Below are 17500 nucleotides of genomic sequence, written 5' to 3'. Positions count from 1 at the left end.
TACGCCAAGTTTTACTGATACGTCAAGTTTTATCGATACGTCAAGTTTCACTGTTCCATCAAGTTTTAATGATCCCTCAAGTTTTACAGATGAAGGTGGTGAGTGACCACTGAAGTAAGCCGAAATGTTTTATTATGAGGAAAGAAAACTTTCCGTTACATGTATCCAGATTCTGGGAATATTAGAAAACAAAAAGGAACAGAAAACAAGTAACAATGAACACAAAATATAAAACAGGTTTCCTGCAGCACGCAGGTCAATGGAAACTTGGCAAAATCTGAAAACACGACAGACATCGATGAACAAGGATTAACTGAATACAATCAGAATGACATTAGGTGCATTACCTGGGCCAGTGGAGAAAAGGCAAAAACTGCACCTATAGGCTAACTGATGTCATTATAAGGCATAATCTGGTTTACAACGCCACACTGTCGTAAATAATCGAAACACAAAATATCGATTCCGGAACAATGTGGGATGATGAAATATGAATACCAATGACTGAAAACGTCATTATATGAACCAGAACTAGGGATTTTGAAACATGACTATCTGAAAATGAATCCTTTTTTTTTAGGGATGGGTTACAAGGGAATTTGACCAGTAATCCAGTGCAGTTTAAACGAATGAATGTTGTCCCAAGTAAAATTAATTAAGAGCTGGACAGACCATCGCTGACAGATACACGTAACAATTCAGAATCTATGGAAAAAAAAAAGGGGTCAGTGTGAGGGTTTAGGAGTGTTCGCCAGGAGGGAGGGGTGGCGTGGGTGGGGGTGGGGGGAGGGGGGGATTAGAACCATTTAGTGATAGTCTGGCTCAGGCAATTTTGGAACATCGGAAGACGAAACAAATAATAATAATAACAATAATGATGATGACAATAATGTGACGCATATGTATAGTCATTGCATGGCAACTCGGGTATCGGTGCGACACAAAGCGGTCATAGGTATACATGTCTGTAGAGAACTGACCAAACTAACCTGTAAGAGTTTTTACCGTGTGCAGTGGTCGTTTTTAACCCCGCCATACAGGCAGCCTTACTCCGTTTTCGAAGTTACTGGATTTCCTATAAATTTTCATCTTTGTTTAATGAAACGATTGAAACAAAAAAACAAAAACAAACAAAAAATCACGTTGTAGCCTTAAAATTTGGTCCAGAAATAGCGACGTGAATCTGTACTTTGTCAAAAATGACACACACACACACACACACACACACACACACACACACACACTACACTGCCACAATCATCATAATGATCAAAACTGCTGATGGTAATTTTCTTATTCTGTGCATGTCTCATTGAGCATTTTTTTCTGTGGTATAAGCTTAGATAAGAAAAAATGATTGAAGTTTCCAAGAAGCTTATTGCAAGCACTTGATCACCCCTTTACCAGATTGTCACAGTACATCTGCTGGCTTCCTCAAAATCACGACAATCTGCGACGACCATACCACACAGAAACACTCTCAACCACAATGATCCCAACGACGACAATGTCACGTGATTTGACGGAGTTGACCGGTCGACCGGAGTTGACCGAAGTTTACCAAAGATTCCCGAAGTCTTCCGCCGGAGTTGACCGAAGTTGACCGGAGTTTACCGAATGTCCTGCTTCTTGGGTTTGAAGTGCACGTGGCGGGTGAGCATGGAGACGATGCAAGGCATCTGTTTCATGGCGTCCGTGAACTCCTTGTCGGAGCAGGAGGCAAACTCGTAAGCCACGATGCGGTTGACGTGCGTCAGCATGTGCAGCAGCTCCATCTTGGTGCCGTAGTTCTCCAGCACGATGCACAGTGCCTGGATGAACCACGACCCCTCCTGGTTGTTGCGCCACGAGAAACACCCTGCACACAGGCCCGCTCACGCAGTCAAAAGCATGTGGGGTAGTATTAAAGGTTAGAGGTCTCAAAGCTTTTCATGGCCATTGGGGCAGTGAAGTCATACCCACTGAGTCTAGGGCTTGGTATGGAAGGCGGGGCCAAATCGTCTCCTTCCGCTGTTTTAATTAACCTTCCCCAACAGAAGTCAGGTACCCATTCACATCTGGGTACAGTGAGGAAAACAGAGTAAAGTGCCCTCCCAAGGACACAACGCCATGCCGAAACCGGCCGTGAACCCTGATCACTGGTGAACACTGGATCAGAAGTCCAACGTCTCACAGGTTCTGCCGCGGCACAGTAGCTCATACAACAACAACAACAACAACAACAACAACAGTAATAAAATAATAATAATAACATTAAGAAGAAGAAGAATCCCTGTACCGCGGACTTCCAACCCTCCATTGAAACAACGCACACAATTGCCGCCTAAATCATGGCATTCAATAGCGTATGAAGACATACAAGGACGAAGAAAAAGAAGAAGAAGGAAAAGGAGCAGAAGGAGGAGGAGCAGAAGAAGAAGGAGGAGGAGAAGGAGGAGGACGACGAGCAGAAGAAGAAGGAGGACGACGAGCAGAAGAAGAAGGAGGACGACGACGAGCAGAAGAAGGAGGAGGAGGAGAAGGAGGAGGACGACGAGCAGAAGAAGAAGGAGGAGGACGACGAGCAGAAGAAGAAGGAGGAGGACGACGACGACGAGCAGAAGAAGGAGGAGGAGGAGGAGGTGGAGGACGAGCAGAAGAAGAAGGAGGAGAAGGCGGAGGAGGTAGGGGACGAGCAGAACAAGGAGGAGGACGACAACGAGCAGAAAATGAAGGAAGAGGAGGACAAGCAGAAGAAGAAGGAGGAGGAGGACGACAACGAGCAAAAGAAGAAGGAGGAGGAGGAGAAGGAGGAGGAGGAGGACGAGCAGAAGAAGAAGGAGGAGGAGGAGGAGGACGAGCAGAAGAAGAAGGAGGAGGACGACGACGACGAGCAGAAGAAGGAGGAGGAGGAGGACGACGACGACGAGCAGAAGAGGGAGGAGGAGGAGGACGAGCAGAAGAAGGAGGAGGAGGAGGAGGACGACGACGACGAGCAGAAGAGGGAGGAGGAGGAGGACGAGCAGAAGAAGGAGGAGGAGGACCACAACGAGCAGAAGGAGGTGGAGGTGGAGAGGAGGTGGTGGAGGAGGAGGAGAAGAAGGAGGAGGAGGTGGTGGTGGAGGATAGAAATAAAGAGTCGCTGTGTCAGTCAGTCAGGACTGCAGGCCCCTTTTCGGTATTGTGTCGTGTCCTAAGGGAAAGCACTTAACTGCGATTCTCCTCACTCCACCAAGTAATGAATCTGTGTACCTCACTTCGGTTTGAGAAGGTTGAGTAGAACAACGGAAGGAGAAGACTGGTTAATTCGATGAAGTGGTTTAAACTTTTTTTTTCTAAAAAAAAAAAAAAAAAAATTACAACATCAATTTTTAGGACAAAAATACTGGAGCATCAACAGGTCTGATCATAATCAGTCTTTCATGTGATACAAACGATCAACAAACGCAATGACGAAAGATACATACAATATTCGACATTAAAAAAAAAAAGAGTTGAAGAGCAAATACAAAGTAAAGCAGCAACAACAACAACAAAGAAATGTGAGTATTACCAAAAGCATGGTGTATTTGCATGGGAGAGAGACAGACGGACACGGAGACAGAGAGAGAGTACAGAATGAACTCAGGTCTATCTGTCAATTCTTCTGATACATTTATATATATGTGTGTTACCGCAGAAAATATTTCATAATGCATATTTCATGTCACAGACATCTGAATCTTTGGGGTTCGCCCATGTAATTTAGCTTAAATAAGTGTGGCTTTCGTTATACACAGCAATGTGTAGAAGGAACTATAAAAGCGGTTATTATAGGCAAAGAAAAGAGGACCACACTATCAAGTAAGTGTGGTTGTTACGCAGCATTTGAACGAAACAAACTAGAACGCGGCACAAAGGGGAACAAAAAGTAGCCGTATCAGAATATTAGAACACCTCTACCCGTAACTTTGTCATGAAATCTGTCGCTGGTGCGTCCCTTCGATAGCATCCTTATCGAATGATGATGGGTAGTTAGTCATCAAGAGAAGAGGACCGGAACTCCTCCATCGTAACTAACGCTGCTACTACTGTTGCAAACCCGATCGTTACCACGCACCAACCTCCTGCCACCAGCAACCCCCTACCACCAACACCACTGCCGCTGTTACCGGCCACTGACCAGTCCGCGGCGAAGAGATAGTCGACCTGTATGTACACAGACATCGCTGCTGTTGCTGGTGGTGGTGGTGTCCCAACTATCTGGGCTGGAATTCTATTACAGTGGAGAGTCTCTTGCTTACGTCCGGCCCTGAGGGTTTCAGGGCAGCTGGCTCCAAAGGCTGCAGCACTAAGAGCCAGTGCTATGTTTCCTTCAAGTTTGAGAGTCATAGTGACAGATAAGTGACAGATAAAAGTGTTACCTCGATATTATAGAAACCGCCCAAACTCCATTAAATTCCACTTATTGTATTCTGAAGGAAAAAAACAACACAAAGAATATTGTTAAAACTAAAAGCTCTTGTTTCTTCTATTTGTAGTTCCTTTGGGCAAAGTTATGTCTGTTGTTAATGGATGAAGATGAACTGATTAATAATGTGTATTGTCTGCGCGAATTGCCTTTTTTTTCTCTCTCTCTCTCTTTGCTCTCTCTTTGTTCTTTTGACATCACTCTTATTGTTTGTATGGTATATCTAAAATATATAAGTATGTAACGTTTCGATGCCCCCCAGGGCGCACAAGAAATAACCTTTTTGCCTTTGCCTCGCCTCACTGCTAACTACTACAACTCCCGTTATACCCCTTCCCCCTGGTTCCCTACAAGCCCCCACCCCCACCCGCCACCCCCACCAATCACCACCCGCTCCGCCTTCATCCACCCCTCGTATCACCCCCACATCCGGGCTACCTGCCCCTCCCCCCCCCCCAACCCCCATCCCCCCACCCCCTCATCGATATTACCTGGTACTGTGGAGTAGGCGAACAGGAAGTCCGCCTGTGCCGGGATGCGGCGTGTGTGGACGGCAGAGGGCGCGCCATGGTCCGTGCTCACGTGCTCCTCAGGCAGCAGCAGGGAGAGTCTGGAATCTGCCAGTCTGTCCTCTCCCCTCGTGCCGGCTGGGTGAGGGTGAGGGGGGTCTGAGGGATCGGCGGCCTCGCTGTGCGTGCACGCCTGCCGATGTAACATTAATGCAACGTGTCATGTGGGATGGTCATTGTGTGTTTTGTAAAACACCCACAGCAGTTTTCTGGGTAGAGAAGGTGATCACCGTGTGTTTTGTCAAACACCCACAGCAGTTTTCTGGGTAGAGAAGGTGATCACCGTGTGTTTTGTCAAACACCCACAGCAGTTTTCTGGGTAGAATGCTATATGAATATCTAGACACACAGACACAGGCAGACAGATAGACAGACAGACAGAAACACACACACACACACACACACACACACACACACACACACACACACACACACTAGCAGTCAAAAATCAAACATCAGCAACGAAGAACAGTTATGCATATCAAAGAGCAATGGAGAATAATCTCCCCCCCCCCCAGTCCCCCACACACACCTTCTCTCTCACTCCTACTCATCTTCAGTCACATATATCTGTGTGTGTGTGTGTGTGTGTGTGTGTGTGTGTGTGTGTGTGTGTGTGTGTGTGTGTGTGTGTAAAACACACGTTACTAATTATAAAATCAAAACAAAACAAATGTAACACGGACCGTACAATGTAAAACAAACACACACACACACACACACACACACACACACACACACACACACACACACACACACACACACACTCCATCCCAGTACAGACCTGCACGAAGAAGAGCTTAGGTTTGCCGACAAGCGAGGGGCACCTCTCCCCTTTGAAGGGCAGAGTCAGCACCTCCAGGGAGATCTTGCCGTCAGTGCCGTACACGTGGCCCTCCAGCCCGTAGGACAGGATGGCACAGCCAAAACAGTCTGCGTCACTGTGGTCCTGGGCCGCCGCTGTCACAACGTCACACAGCGTCACTAACGGTCAGGGTGGTGATGGTGATGATGATGATGGTGGTGACTATGATGATGGTGGTGATGATGGCCAAAACAGATGATGATGATGATGGTGGTGGTGATGGTGGTGGTGGTGGTGGTGGTGGCAGTGATGATGATGACGATTATGATGATGGTGGTAGTGGTGATGAGGATGATGATGGTGATGATGGTGGCGGTGATGATGGCCAAAACAGTCCGCGTCACTGAGGGTCAGGGTGGTGGTGGTGGTGGTGGTGGTGGTAGTGATGGCCAAAAACAGAAATCTTGTCATTTAACTTTGAATTGGTATTGTTTGGAACTGATTATGAAACAGTAACAAATGATACTTTTGACTAAATTTGATTGTGGGCAAAATGTTATTTTACACACAGGAGTAGGATAAACGAAATAAAATCAACTTTGGAAGCATTCCTATTTGACCTCAAATATCAATACAAGTTAGAAAAGCATGTACACAAAACAGAAATGAATTAATGTGATTTTACTCTTTTTTTCTTTTTTTTTTTCTTTTTTTTTTAATGACTACCATACTCTGTGTCGGTTATGGAACATTGAGCAAAATGAAAACTATTCTCATATTACATTATATAAATGATGCATTGTTCGATGAAATTTAAAACAATATACCCCCGAAAACGGAGTATGGCTGCCTACATGGGGGGGCAAAAACGGCCATACACGTAAAAGCCCACTCGTGAACATACGAGTGAACGTGGGAGTTGCAGCCCACGAACAAAGAAGAAGAAGGAAGGAAGGAAGGAAAACAATATCAGAAACGAATATTCTATAAAATTAGTATTCATATATAGATTTATCTATTTATTCATATACATATTTGTATGTCCCATAACTATCTATCTATTCATTTATCTTTTACAAAGAACACACGATCATTAGACAGATGATTTTTGACTCACCTGTGTAAACAAAGTGAGTCTATGTTTTAACCCGGTGTTCGGTTGTCTGTGTGTGTGTGTGTGTGTGTGTGTGTGTGTGTGTGTGTGTGTGTGTGTGTGTGTTCGTGTCTGTGTGTCCGTGGTAAACTTTAACATTGACATTTTCTCTGCAACTACTTTGTCACTTGACACCCAATTTGGTATAAAAATAGGAAAAATTCAGTTCTTTCCAGTCATCTTGTTTAAAACAATATTGCGCCTCTGGGATGGGCACAAAAAAAATAAAGAATGAAGCCTAATTATATGCAAACTGCATACAATATATCTGATACGGCAAACATGATGTCCGAAATCTAATTTGCCCATTAATTAAGTAAGTGCTGTCTAGCTCTCATCAAAATTGGATTCAAGTTCATTCTTTCCAGTTACCATTATCTGTGAGCCTTTGAACTAAGTCTTTTGGTATCATCCTCTAAACAAAGTGATGTGTGCACAGCGTATTCAAACTTAGAAGAGAATTTGTGACCTCGTGGTGTGTCATTTAATATTTTCTTCCCCAAGTCCAGCAATGTTTCGCTCAAATTTGTTTTTGTTCTTGACGATTTTAAAATGATATTTGTACAATTAGGCCTACCTATTCATGAGGGGCCATGGCCTGATTGTCTTTCACGGTTTTTTTTTTTTTTTTTTTTTAATCTGTGACGTTATTGTCTCAGAAATATCTGCGTCAGTTTTTGACGTTTGATTCGATCTCCCACCCCCGGAAAAAAAACAAAAAAACAAACAAACTTTTTCTCTTCATGTTTGTTGTTTTCGTCGCCGTCCTTTCTCTTTTCTGGCCGGAAGTGTTGCATGTGCCTTGACCTGGTCGTTATGCCTCGCCTTCCACCCATCAATGGCTGTGAAGGAGGGACAGGAAGAGAGAAAGCGGAAGAAGAGAAAGGGAGAGAGAGAGAGAGAGAATCCCGACAAGGCGTCCTTCCGGTCTATCCTCTTCCCGATTACTTCCACGCTCTGGATTCATTATTCAGCCTCCCTGGATTCAAAATTCAACCTCTGGATTCACAGTTCAACCTCTCTGGATTTGAAAACAAGAACCGCTCTGAATTTACAGTTCACCCTCTATGGATTCGCAATTCAACCTCTCTGGATCTACAAATAACAACCCCTCTGAATTTACAATTCAACCTCTCTGGATTCACAGTTCAACCTCTGGATTCACTGTTCAACCTCTCTGGATTCACTGTTCAACCTCTGGATTCACAGTTCAACCTCTCTGGATTCACTGTTCAACCTCTCTGGATTCACAGTTCAACCTCTCTGGATTTAAAAAAATAATCACCCTTCTGAATTTGCAATTCAACCTCTCTGGATTCACAGTTCAACCTCTGGATTCACAGTTCAACCTCTCTGGATTCACAGTTCAACCTCTCTGGATTCACAGTTCAACCTCTGGATTCACAGTTCAACCTCTCTGGATTCACAGTTCAACCTCTCTGGATTCACTGTTCAACCTCTGGATTCACAGTTCAACCTCTGGATTCACAGTTCAACCTCTCTGGATTCACTGTTCAACCTCTCTGGATTCACAGTTCAACCTCTCTGGATTCACAGTTCAACCTCTCTGGATTCACAGTTCAACCTCTCTGGATTCACAGTTCAATCTCTCTGGATTCACTATTGTAATTTTCTGGAGTTACAGTTCAGACTCTATTCACACATCAGACTTTCAGGATTCTCACTTCAGACTTTCTGGATTCTCACTGTTCGTATTTTCAGGATTTTCACTTCAGACTTTCAGGATCGACACTTCAGACTTTCAGGATTCTCACTTCAAACTTTCTGGATTCTCACTGTTCAGACTTTCAGGATCGACACTTCAGACTTTCAGGATTCACACTTCATATTTGACAATCAGTATCCAACACCCCCACGCACTTCCAACCCCCCACCCCCACACCCACCTCCTTCGCTTCCCCCACTTCTCCACTCCCATCCCTTTCCAATTTTTTTTCTCGGCTGTGATAAATCCCTATCAATGTCTCAAACTGTCGCCGGAGTGGAAATGCGTGAAAAAGGGGAAAAGGGGGTGGTGGGTGGTGGCGATGGCGATGGTGGCAGTGAGAAAACAGTCGTCCAGTTGCAAGCACGTGGTAAGGGTTTCACACGTCAAAAGGCAGTAAATCTAGTTATGCTTCCCGTGACCGAACAGTTATTGCATTTAGCGGTGAACTTAGCCAGGTGTATTCTAGGTGAAAATTGAATCAGACCAGGCGGAATCTAATATTAAAGTACCAAGAGTGTGGCTCAGCTGTACTCGCAGGGTGTCCCTTGGTAGACTGGTGTTAGTTACGTTAGTTTCATGAAATTATTCAGTCACCTGTTGGGGGGGGAGGTGGCGGGGTGGGGGGGGGGGGGGGAGAGAAGAGAAAAGAAAGACTCCTAGTCAACCAACTGTCTTGCCCTCCAATTTGGCCAACCCATCAGGAGAAAAATATGCTCACATTCACCCCCTATGACCACAATATTACATGATGATGATGATGGTGATGGTGGTGGTGGTTGTGATGGGATCAGTTCAGTTGTTCGAGGAGGCGTCACTGCGTTCGGGCAAATCCATATACACTACACCACATCTGCAAAGCAGATGCCTGATCAGCAGCATAACCCAACACGCTTTCTCAGGCCTTGAGGGAAAATAAAATATTGTAAAATGAAATATGATAAATACATGAAGTGATGTTGTTATTATTGATTATGATAATGATAATCACATTGATGATGATGTAAATGATGATGATGATGATGATGATGAAGATGATGATCGTATCATAACCTGATGATGATGATGTTTCGTCAAATGGCCCTTACTGTTTCTGTTGATATTTTGTTGTGATTATCTTCATTGTCTGAATCATACAATCAGAAATATTCACGAATGTTAAGCAGGTATATCTTTTTATTATCATTTCTGTGAGTGCTGTATGTCCATATTTCCTTTCCCGCAGACAAAAAAAAATATCTAAGGTTACTTTATTAGTGCGTGAGCTTGACAAGTCTTCATTACTGTTTCCATCATTTCAACACCAGAGGGTCAGTAAGATACATACATACATATATATATATATATATATATATATATATATATATATAATGTGTGTGTGTGTGTGTGTGTGTGTGTGTGTGTGTGTGTGTGTGTAGCACAGCTCACGTCTACAGGAAATGTCAAGGCGGAAAAGAAACACCAAGCTCTTCATTTATCAGATCACGAGTGAGAGAGACAGACAGAGAGAGACAGAGAGAGAGATGACGACTGCACGCCAATGATGATGCATCAGCTGGTGATGGATCTTTCTGTCACTGTGTAGAAGGTGTCCGCAAAACGTTAGGAGTGCCAACCCTGACGGTAATTGGAGAGGTGTTATTGTTTGTTTTTTCTTTGTCTGCTTCGGTGGCTGGTGATAAGGTGATCTATTTTTGTACTCGCTGATAAGCGATGAGTGCCGGGCGGGTGTGGAGGGAGGAGAGTTGAGGCGAGGAGTGTGGGGGGAGAGTGTGTGGACAATTATGCCACTTCTCTCCTCTTCCCTCTCCCCGTCATCACACCACCACTCTGCTTCCTCTCTCTCTCTCTCTCTCTCTCTGTCTCTCTGCTGTAGCGGGGCGGTGGCCTTCTGGTTATGTTCACAACCAAAACGTGAATGACCACTGGGTCACGTCTTGCAAAGGACCGACACGTTCACTCTCCCTCCCTTTAACAGACCTTGAGTGGTGGCCTTAGTGCTAGTCTTTCGGATGATTTTATTTGAATCATTGGTCTTCTGCATATCTTTCCCTGCACTATATATTAATGTATTTACTTTCTTTTTTCTTATTGTTTTACTTCATTTTTATATGTGCAACCAACAACCATCTACCTGAATATCTAGTCATCAGCCCCATCCACATGTAATATGCGGCTTCTGTTCAAACGTGTGTGTGTGTGTGTGCGCGCACGCGTGTGTGTGTGTGTGTGTGTGAGAGAGAGAGAGAGAGCGTGTGTGTGTGTGTGCATGCGTGCATGTGTGTGTGTGCGTCTGCAGTGCGTGCATGTGTGGGTATGCACAAGTTTTTATTTTGATATGCGTGCACTCCTAATTTCTACTGTATCTGTGTTTGTGTATGATTTTCGATTTATGTTCGTACCTTCTTATGTACAACCCCCCCCCCCCCCCCCCCCAATATTCCCCAATGCTGATTTTATTTCAATCAAAACTCCATCCCAGGAAAGAATCTCCGTGCTGCACATCAAGCGAAGAAGATGGCGCTGGGCAGGTCACATCCATCCATTACCACCACATGCACTTCCAAGATTTGCCATCCACTAATAAACTGTTGAAAAAGCTCTGGAGAAAAATTGCTGTCCTGAAGGAAGCTAGCCAAGACAGCAGAAGACAGGAGAACGGCTATATCTGGAGGAATCTAGCTAAGACAGCACAAGACAGGAGAACGGCTATACCTGAGGGAAGCTAGCTAAGACAGCACAAGACAGGAGAACAGATATACCTGGAGGAAGCTAGCTATGACAGCACAAGACTGGAGAACGGCTATACCTGGGGGGAAGCTAGCAAAGACAGCACAAGACAGGAGAACAGCTATACCTGGGGCAAGGTAGCTAAGACAGCACAGGACAGGAGAAAGCTATACCTGGGGGACGCTAGGTAAGGCAGCACAAAACAGGAGAACGGCTGTACCTGGGGGAAGCAAGCTAAGACAGCACAAGACAGGAGAAAGCTATACCTGGGGGACGCTAGCTAAGACAGCACAAGACAGGAGAACGGCTGTACCTGGGGGACGCTAGCTAAGACAGCACAAGACAGGAGAACAGATATACCTGGAGGAAGTTAGCTATGACAGCACAGGACAGGAGAAAGCTATACCTGGGGGACGCTAGCTAAGACAGCACAAGACAGGAGAACGGCTGTACCTGGGGCAAGGTAGCTAAGACAGCACAGGACAGGAGAAGACTATACCTGCTAAGACAGCACAAGACAGGAGAACGGCTGTACCTGGAGGTAGCTAGCTAAGACAGCACAAGACAGGAGAAGGCTATACCTGGGGGACGCTAGCTAAGACAGCACAAGACAGGAGAACGGCTGTACCTGGAGGTAGCTAGCTAAGACAGCACAAGACAGGAGAAGGCTATACCTGGGGGACGCTAGCTATGACAGCACAAGACATACAGCAGTGGAGATCTTTGCGGTGGCACTGTGTGCCGCTGAGCACGCTGAGGACAGAGTATGTGAGTAAATAACAGATAAGTAAGCACACAAAAGGATAAACAAACAATAAAGGAAGTGAACAACTAATCAATAGATACATAATTACGTATATTTTTCTTGAGACAAAAAAAATGAGTAAATGAATGAATGAATGATTAAATAAATGAATGAATGAATTAATTAATTAATTAATTAACAATCAAGTATACCTGACACAATAATAGTTAAAATAATAATGGATGCTTAAAAAGCATACTATCTAGAAATCTGCTCCAGGTGCTGAACGAAACACAGGGTTTTACAAACTCATCTCAGTGGTACGTATACACTAGAATGTGACTTGCAAGCTACACACACACACACACACACACACACACACACACACACAAGCACAAGGCATACACACATGTATACATACATGTATGCATACCAAACCCCCTGCACAAACACGCATACATATACACACAAACACACACGCGCGCGCAAGCATACGAGCACAATCGCATATTCGTACACATACATGCACTTGTGTACACATTCATAATACAGATATACTCTTGCATATGGAGTGGAGTGGTGGCCTAGAGGTAACGCGTCCACGTAGGAAGTGAGAGAATCTAAGCGCGCTGGTTCGAATCACCGCTCAGTCGCCGATATTTTCTCCCCCTCCACTAGACCTTGAGTGGTGGTCTGGACACTAGTCATTCGGATGAAGCGATAAACCGAGGTCCCGTGTGCAGCATGCACTTTGCGCACATAAAAGAACCCACGGCAACAAAAGGGTTGTTCCTGGCAAAATTCTGTAGAAAAATCCACTTTGATAGGAAAAACAAATAAAAAGTGCATGCAGGAAAAAAAATACAAAAAAGGGTGGCGCTGTAGTGTAGCGACGCGCTCTCCCTGGGGAGAGCAGCCCGAATTTCACACAGAGAAATCTGTTGTGATAAAAAGAGAAATACAAAATACTAATTGATTAACTGATTAAGATACGGAATAATTATGCATGCAGCTGACATCTTGCGTGGCAGTACCATTCTACGCTGAATCAATTTAGCATGATGATGCTGCTGCTTCTCTCCTCAGCCTTCCTGACGCCCCCACCACCCCCACTTTCCAATACCCAACCCACTGCCTTTCAGTATAAACAAGCAGAGGCAGCGCCAGGAGACATTGAGTCCCCATATCGTCTGCATCTACAGTCCTCCAGCCCAGTCAAAATGCAAGTGAAGCGACGAACTGATTTGATCAGTGGAACAACTGAGAGTTAATCGATCGTTGTTGGTTTCCCTCGTCTGCAGAAACTACATGTTTGTTGGAGATAAAACGAGGTATGGAGAGCCGTTCGTGTCAAAAGTTGTTGGGCTCCTCACTTGATTTTGCTGACTGGTTCATTTGATGACTTGAGATATGAGAGAGAGAGAAAGAGACAGACAGATACAAAGACAGGGACAAATTCACAGGTAGACAGGTTTTCATGTTTTGATCATCTTTCACTCCTATTGAACATTTCCAAATGTGCAACAGTTAACATAGAAGATGAGAAAACAGAAACCTTTTAACCCCAAATGGGTATCTAGACAGCATTTGCAAATTTGATCAAGTTAACTTACTTACAGCTAAGATAACCTTTTTTGCTTCCTTTGATTATTTTGCAAAAATCAAAAACCGATTTCGGAGACAAATATTTGTAGACAGATACATTTTTCGCATCTGACCATATTTAGGACATACCATTCTAAAAATGGAACTCATCCCCAATCACAGACATATTACAAACCTTACATAACCGTAACTCTCGTGGTATGCCATTACGTCTCCGTATTTCAAGTTCCAACTTACGATTATTACTTCGAAATTTGAAGAAGCTGATGAGAGCTCGGAACTCAAAACGTTTTCATCTTTGTTTTTTTTTCCCCCAAGGATGAAAATTTTAGGCATGGCCAATACTTCATTTCTGTCCTTGCAAATCTACCTCCACTACAAATAATGCTCACATGTATGAATGAAGAAGAAAGGAAAGGAAAATACGTAAAGGACATGCATCGTGGAGGACACACACACACACACACACACACACACACACACACACACACACACACACACACACACACAGGGAGAGAGAGAGTGATATATGGATGGGAGAGCAAAAGAGAGAGAGGTCATTGTGTAGAACAACTATAAAAGGTAAACAATCACGCTCATTTCCACATATGGCAAATGCAAATAATTCTACAATGAACACCACCACCAAGAATGACGGAGAGATAGAGGGAATAGATGAAAAGAAAAATTAGAGTGTGTGAAAGAGAGAGAGATAAAGAGGGACAAACAAACAATGAAAGAGAGAGTGGAACAGAGAGAGTAGGATAAGGAGGGGAGAGAGAGAGAAAGAGAGAGAGAGAGAGAGAGAGAAACAGGGAGGAGAGAGAGACAGACACACAAAGAGAGAGAGAGAGAGAGAGAGAGAGAAAGCAAAGCGGTGATACACGAGGAGAGGGAAGAGGAGAGGAAGGACGTGGTCCACACACTCTCCCCCCCCCACACACACACACCCTCCACACCCCACACCCCCACATGCACCCCTCTTCAAGACCCGCCCGGCACTCATCCCTTATCGGCGAGTACAAAAATAGATCACTTATCAGGCAGCCAATAATGCAAGGTAAAAAAAAAAAAAAAAAAGAAGAAGAACACTCCCCAATTACCGTCAGAATCCTCACTCCTGACGTGTAGCGGACACCTATAGGATGCTAAAATTGGACATTACCAGGCAAAGTCCCCAGTTTGGCATCCTAACTTATTGCACCTATTCTACCGGGAGTGTGTGTGTGTGTGTGTGTGTGTGTGAAACGATATTACCATTAGTAGATGTTGTGACCCATTTTAGGTGGGTTTCAACTCTTACTCTGTACATTCTTTTACTCCATTTTGATGCGGAGTCACCCATTAAACTAGCGTGCCACCATCTTCCTTTTCCGTGTTTTCGTCCCACAAACCATGGAAATGTGACCTATGGGTGCAATGATTTAGGGTGCTAAAACTGGACACTGCCAGACACCTACTACACGGCGACAGAAAGATTCATCAGCATCTGATGCAGCATCACTGGTGCGAGATCGTCAGCCTCTCTCTCTCTCTCTCTCTCTCTCTCTCTCTCTCTCTCTCTCTCTCTTCATTTTGTTCATTTTTTCCTATGCATTTTACTAACACCATGCTTGTGCCTGTATGTCGTGTGTGTGTGTGTGTGTGTGTGTGTGTGTGTGTGTGTGTGTGTTCTTTTTTATTCTTCTTTTTTATCATCATTTTTCAAAATCATTCCTCTCTGTTATGTATTTCTACTAACACCATGTTTTGATTTTATTTAGTATTGTGTAGTAGTGTAGATCCATTTCAGGGCGGGGACTGGATGTTAAAAAAAAAAAAAAAAAAAAAAAAAAAAAAGCACACCAGTGCCTATTATCTTCGAAATAAAGAATTTTGTCTCCTCTCTCTCTCTCTCTCTCTCTCTCTGTTTGCCTTTCTTTCTCCCTCTCATGATCTGATAAATGAATCTCGCGGGTGTTTTTCTTTTTCCGCCTGTCTGCCCATCTTCCCGACTCCAGGTGTGGGCAGCACTGATCTGAATGTCTGTACGGTCAGAGTCTTTTTTTTTTTTTTTTTTTTTTTTTTTTTTGCAGTGACATATTGTAAAGCGCATAGAGCTTCAAGAATATGCGCTATAGTAAGACATATTATCAATAATATATAACTAAATAAATGAATGAATATTTCTTGAGACAATACGGACATAATAAATTATGTGACGGATGTCTTCACAGTCTTTTTAAAGAAATGCTCAAATGTGATGATTTTTTTTTAGCCTCTCTTCATTTCTTTTTAAACTACGCAGCTCTTTTTTTTTCAACAAAGTGAGTCGTATTTATAGTTCTGAACAAGCAAGGCAATATAAGGTTTAACAATACAAAAATGTAGGCTATAAAAATCATAATCTGCCAAACGAAGAAGACATGGAGGTGGACACATCGTTTGACAACTTGCACAGCGCAACGTGTGCACGTGAAAACGGAGAGTTACGGCCCTGATGAGACACACAACCCTGACACGAATACCTTGACCTTCACAAAGAGACATGTGTGAACAGAACTCACTTAAAATTTGTCGCCATTTTGCTTGCGACGCGCCTTGCTTCAAGACATACATCGTGTGGATCAATTAAAGCAATAAGACTTTCGAATACACATTGGTCTTTTGACTAACTTCTACAGGTGAAGAAAACTTGTGTTCTTTCCCCGATTGTTATGTAGTTATTTGTTATCGTTACTGTCTCCCTCTTTCCTCTGCCACTCTCCCCCTCTCCCCACTTTCCTCTCCCTCTCCCCACTCCTCAATCCCCGCTTCCCTCTCCCCACTCCGTTCTCCCCCTACTTACCACTCCCCTCTCCCTCTTTCCTCTCCCACTCTCCCCACTCCTCACTTCCCTCTCCCCACTTTCCTCTCCCTCTCCCCACTCTGTTCTCCCCCTACTTCCCACTCCCCTCTCCCCACTTTCCTCTCCCTCTCCCCACTCCGTTCTTCCCCTACTTCCCACTCCCCTCTCCCACTTTCCTCTCCCACTCTCCCCACTCCTCACTCCCCTCTCCCCACTTTCCTCTCCCTCTCCCCACTCCGTTCTCCCCCTACTTCCCACTCCCCTCTCCCACTTTCCTCTCCCACTCTCCCCACTCCTCACTTCCCACTCCCCTCTCCCCACTTTCCACTCCCCACTCTTCCCTCTCCCCCCCACTCCCCACTTCCCCCACTCCCCTCTTCTCACCGTCGTACATGAGGGTGGCCATCCTGGCCCGAGCCACGTCGTTGAAGCGGCGGACGTCAAAGCCCAGGTCCTGGAACCGCTCCTCGAGTCTCTCGGCGTCCACGTCGCTGCCCTCGCGAGGCTGCTGGCGCGTGTCCCTGGAGAAGTTCTTGTTGTTGATCAGCACGAACAGCCCGCGCCGCTTGAAGTTGAAGTTGTACTCGTTGGGCTCTGACGGGGCGCCTGGGCGGACCTCTTTCCTCTCCCCGCTGTTGAAGGACACACATAGGGGCTATCATTAACGGGGGAAAGGGGGTGTGTGTGTGTGTGTGTCTCTCTCTCTCTTTTTTCTCGACCCCTCTCTTGCCTCGTCTCTGACTACTTTACTCACTAGTCTCTCTTCTTCTTCCCCAGGCAAGACTTCACACTGTACTATTTGTGTTGCATGCTCTGCGTGTAGTTTTTTTTATGAGCTTTGTTCACTTGTTTGTTTTTGTTTTTGCTTTTTTTTGTAATTCAGATTCTTCTTTTTGCACTTATTAAGTGTT

General features: G+C 44.6%; 1 protein-coding gene across 1 annotated transcript in view; it reads right to left on the bottom strand.

The window, feature by feature from the left end:
* Positions 1-1355: 1355 nt before the first annotated feature.
* LOC143291939 (caspase-3-like) overlaps positions 1356-17500 on the bottom strand; it is a 68475-nt gene continuing 52330 nt past the window's right edge. The window contains exons 2-5 of the mRNA XM_076602083.1: positions 16974-17221; positions 5783-5958; positions 4921-5131; positions 1356-1858 (exon numbers count right to left, since the gene is read on the bottom strand). Coding sequence (XP_076458198.1) covers positions 1611-1858; positions 4921-5131; positions 5783-5958; positions 16974-17221 — 883 coding nt within the window. The 3' untranslated portion in view covers positions 1356-1610. The remainder of the gene's footprint in view (positions 1859-4920; positions 5132-5782; positions 5959-16973; positions 17222-17500) is intronic.

The sequence above is a fragment of the Babylonia areolata genome, chromosome 18 (assembly GCF_041734735.1).
Source record: "Babylonia areolata isolate BAREFJ2019XMU chromosome 18, ASM4173473v1, whole genome shotgun sequence".
Classification (NCBI taxonomy): domain Eukaryota; kingdom Metazoa; phylum Mollusca; class Gastropoda; order Neogastropoda; family Buccinidae; genus Babylonia; species Babylonia areolata.
This window is presented reverse-complemented; position numbering and strand designations above follow the sequence as displayed.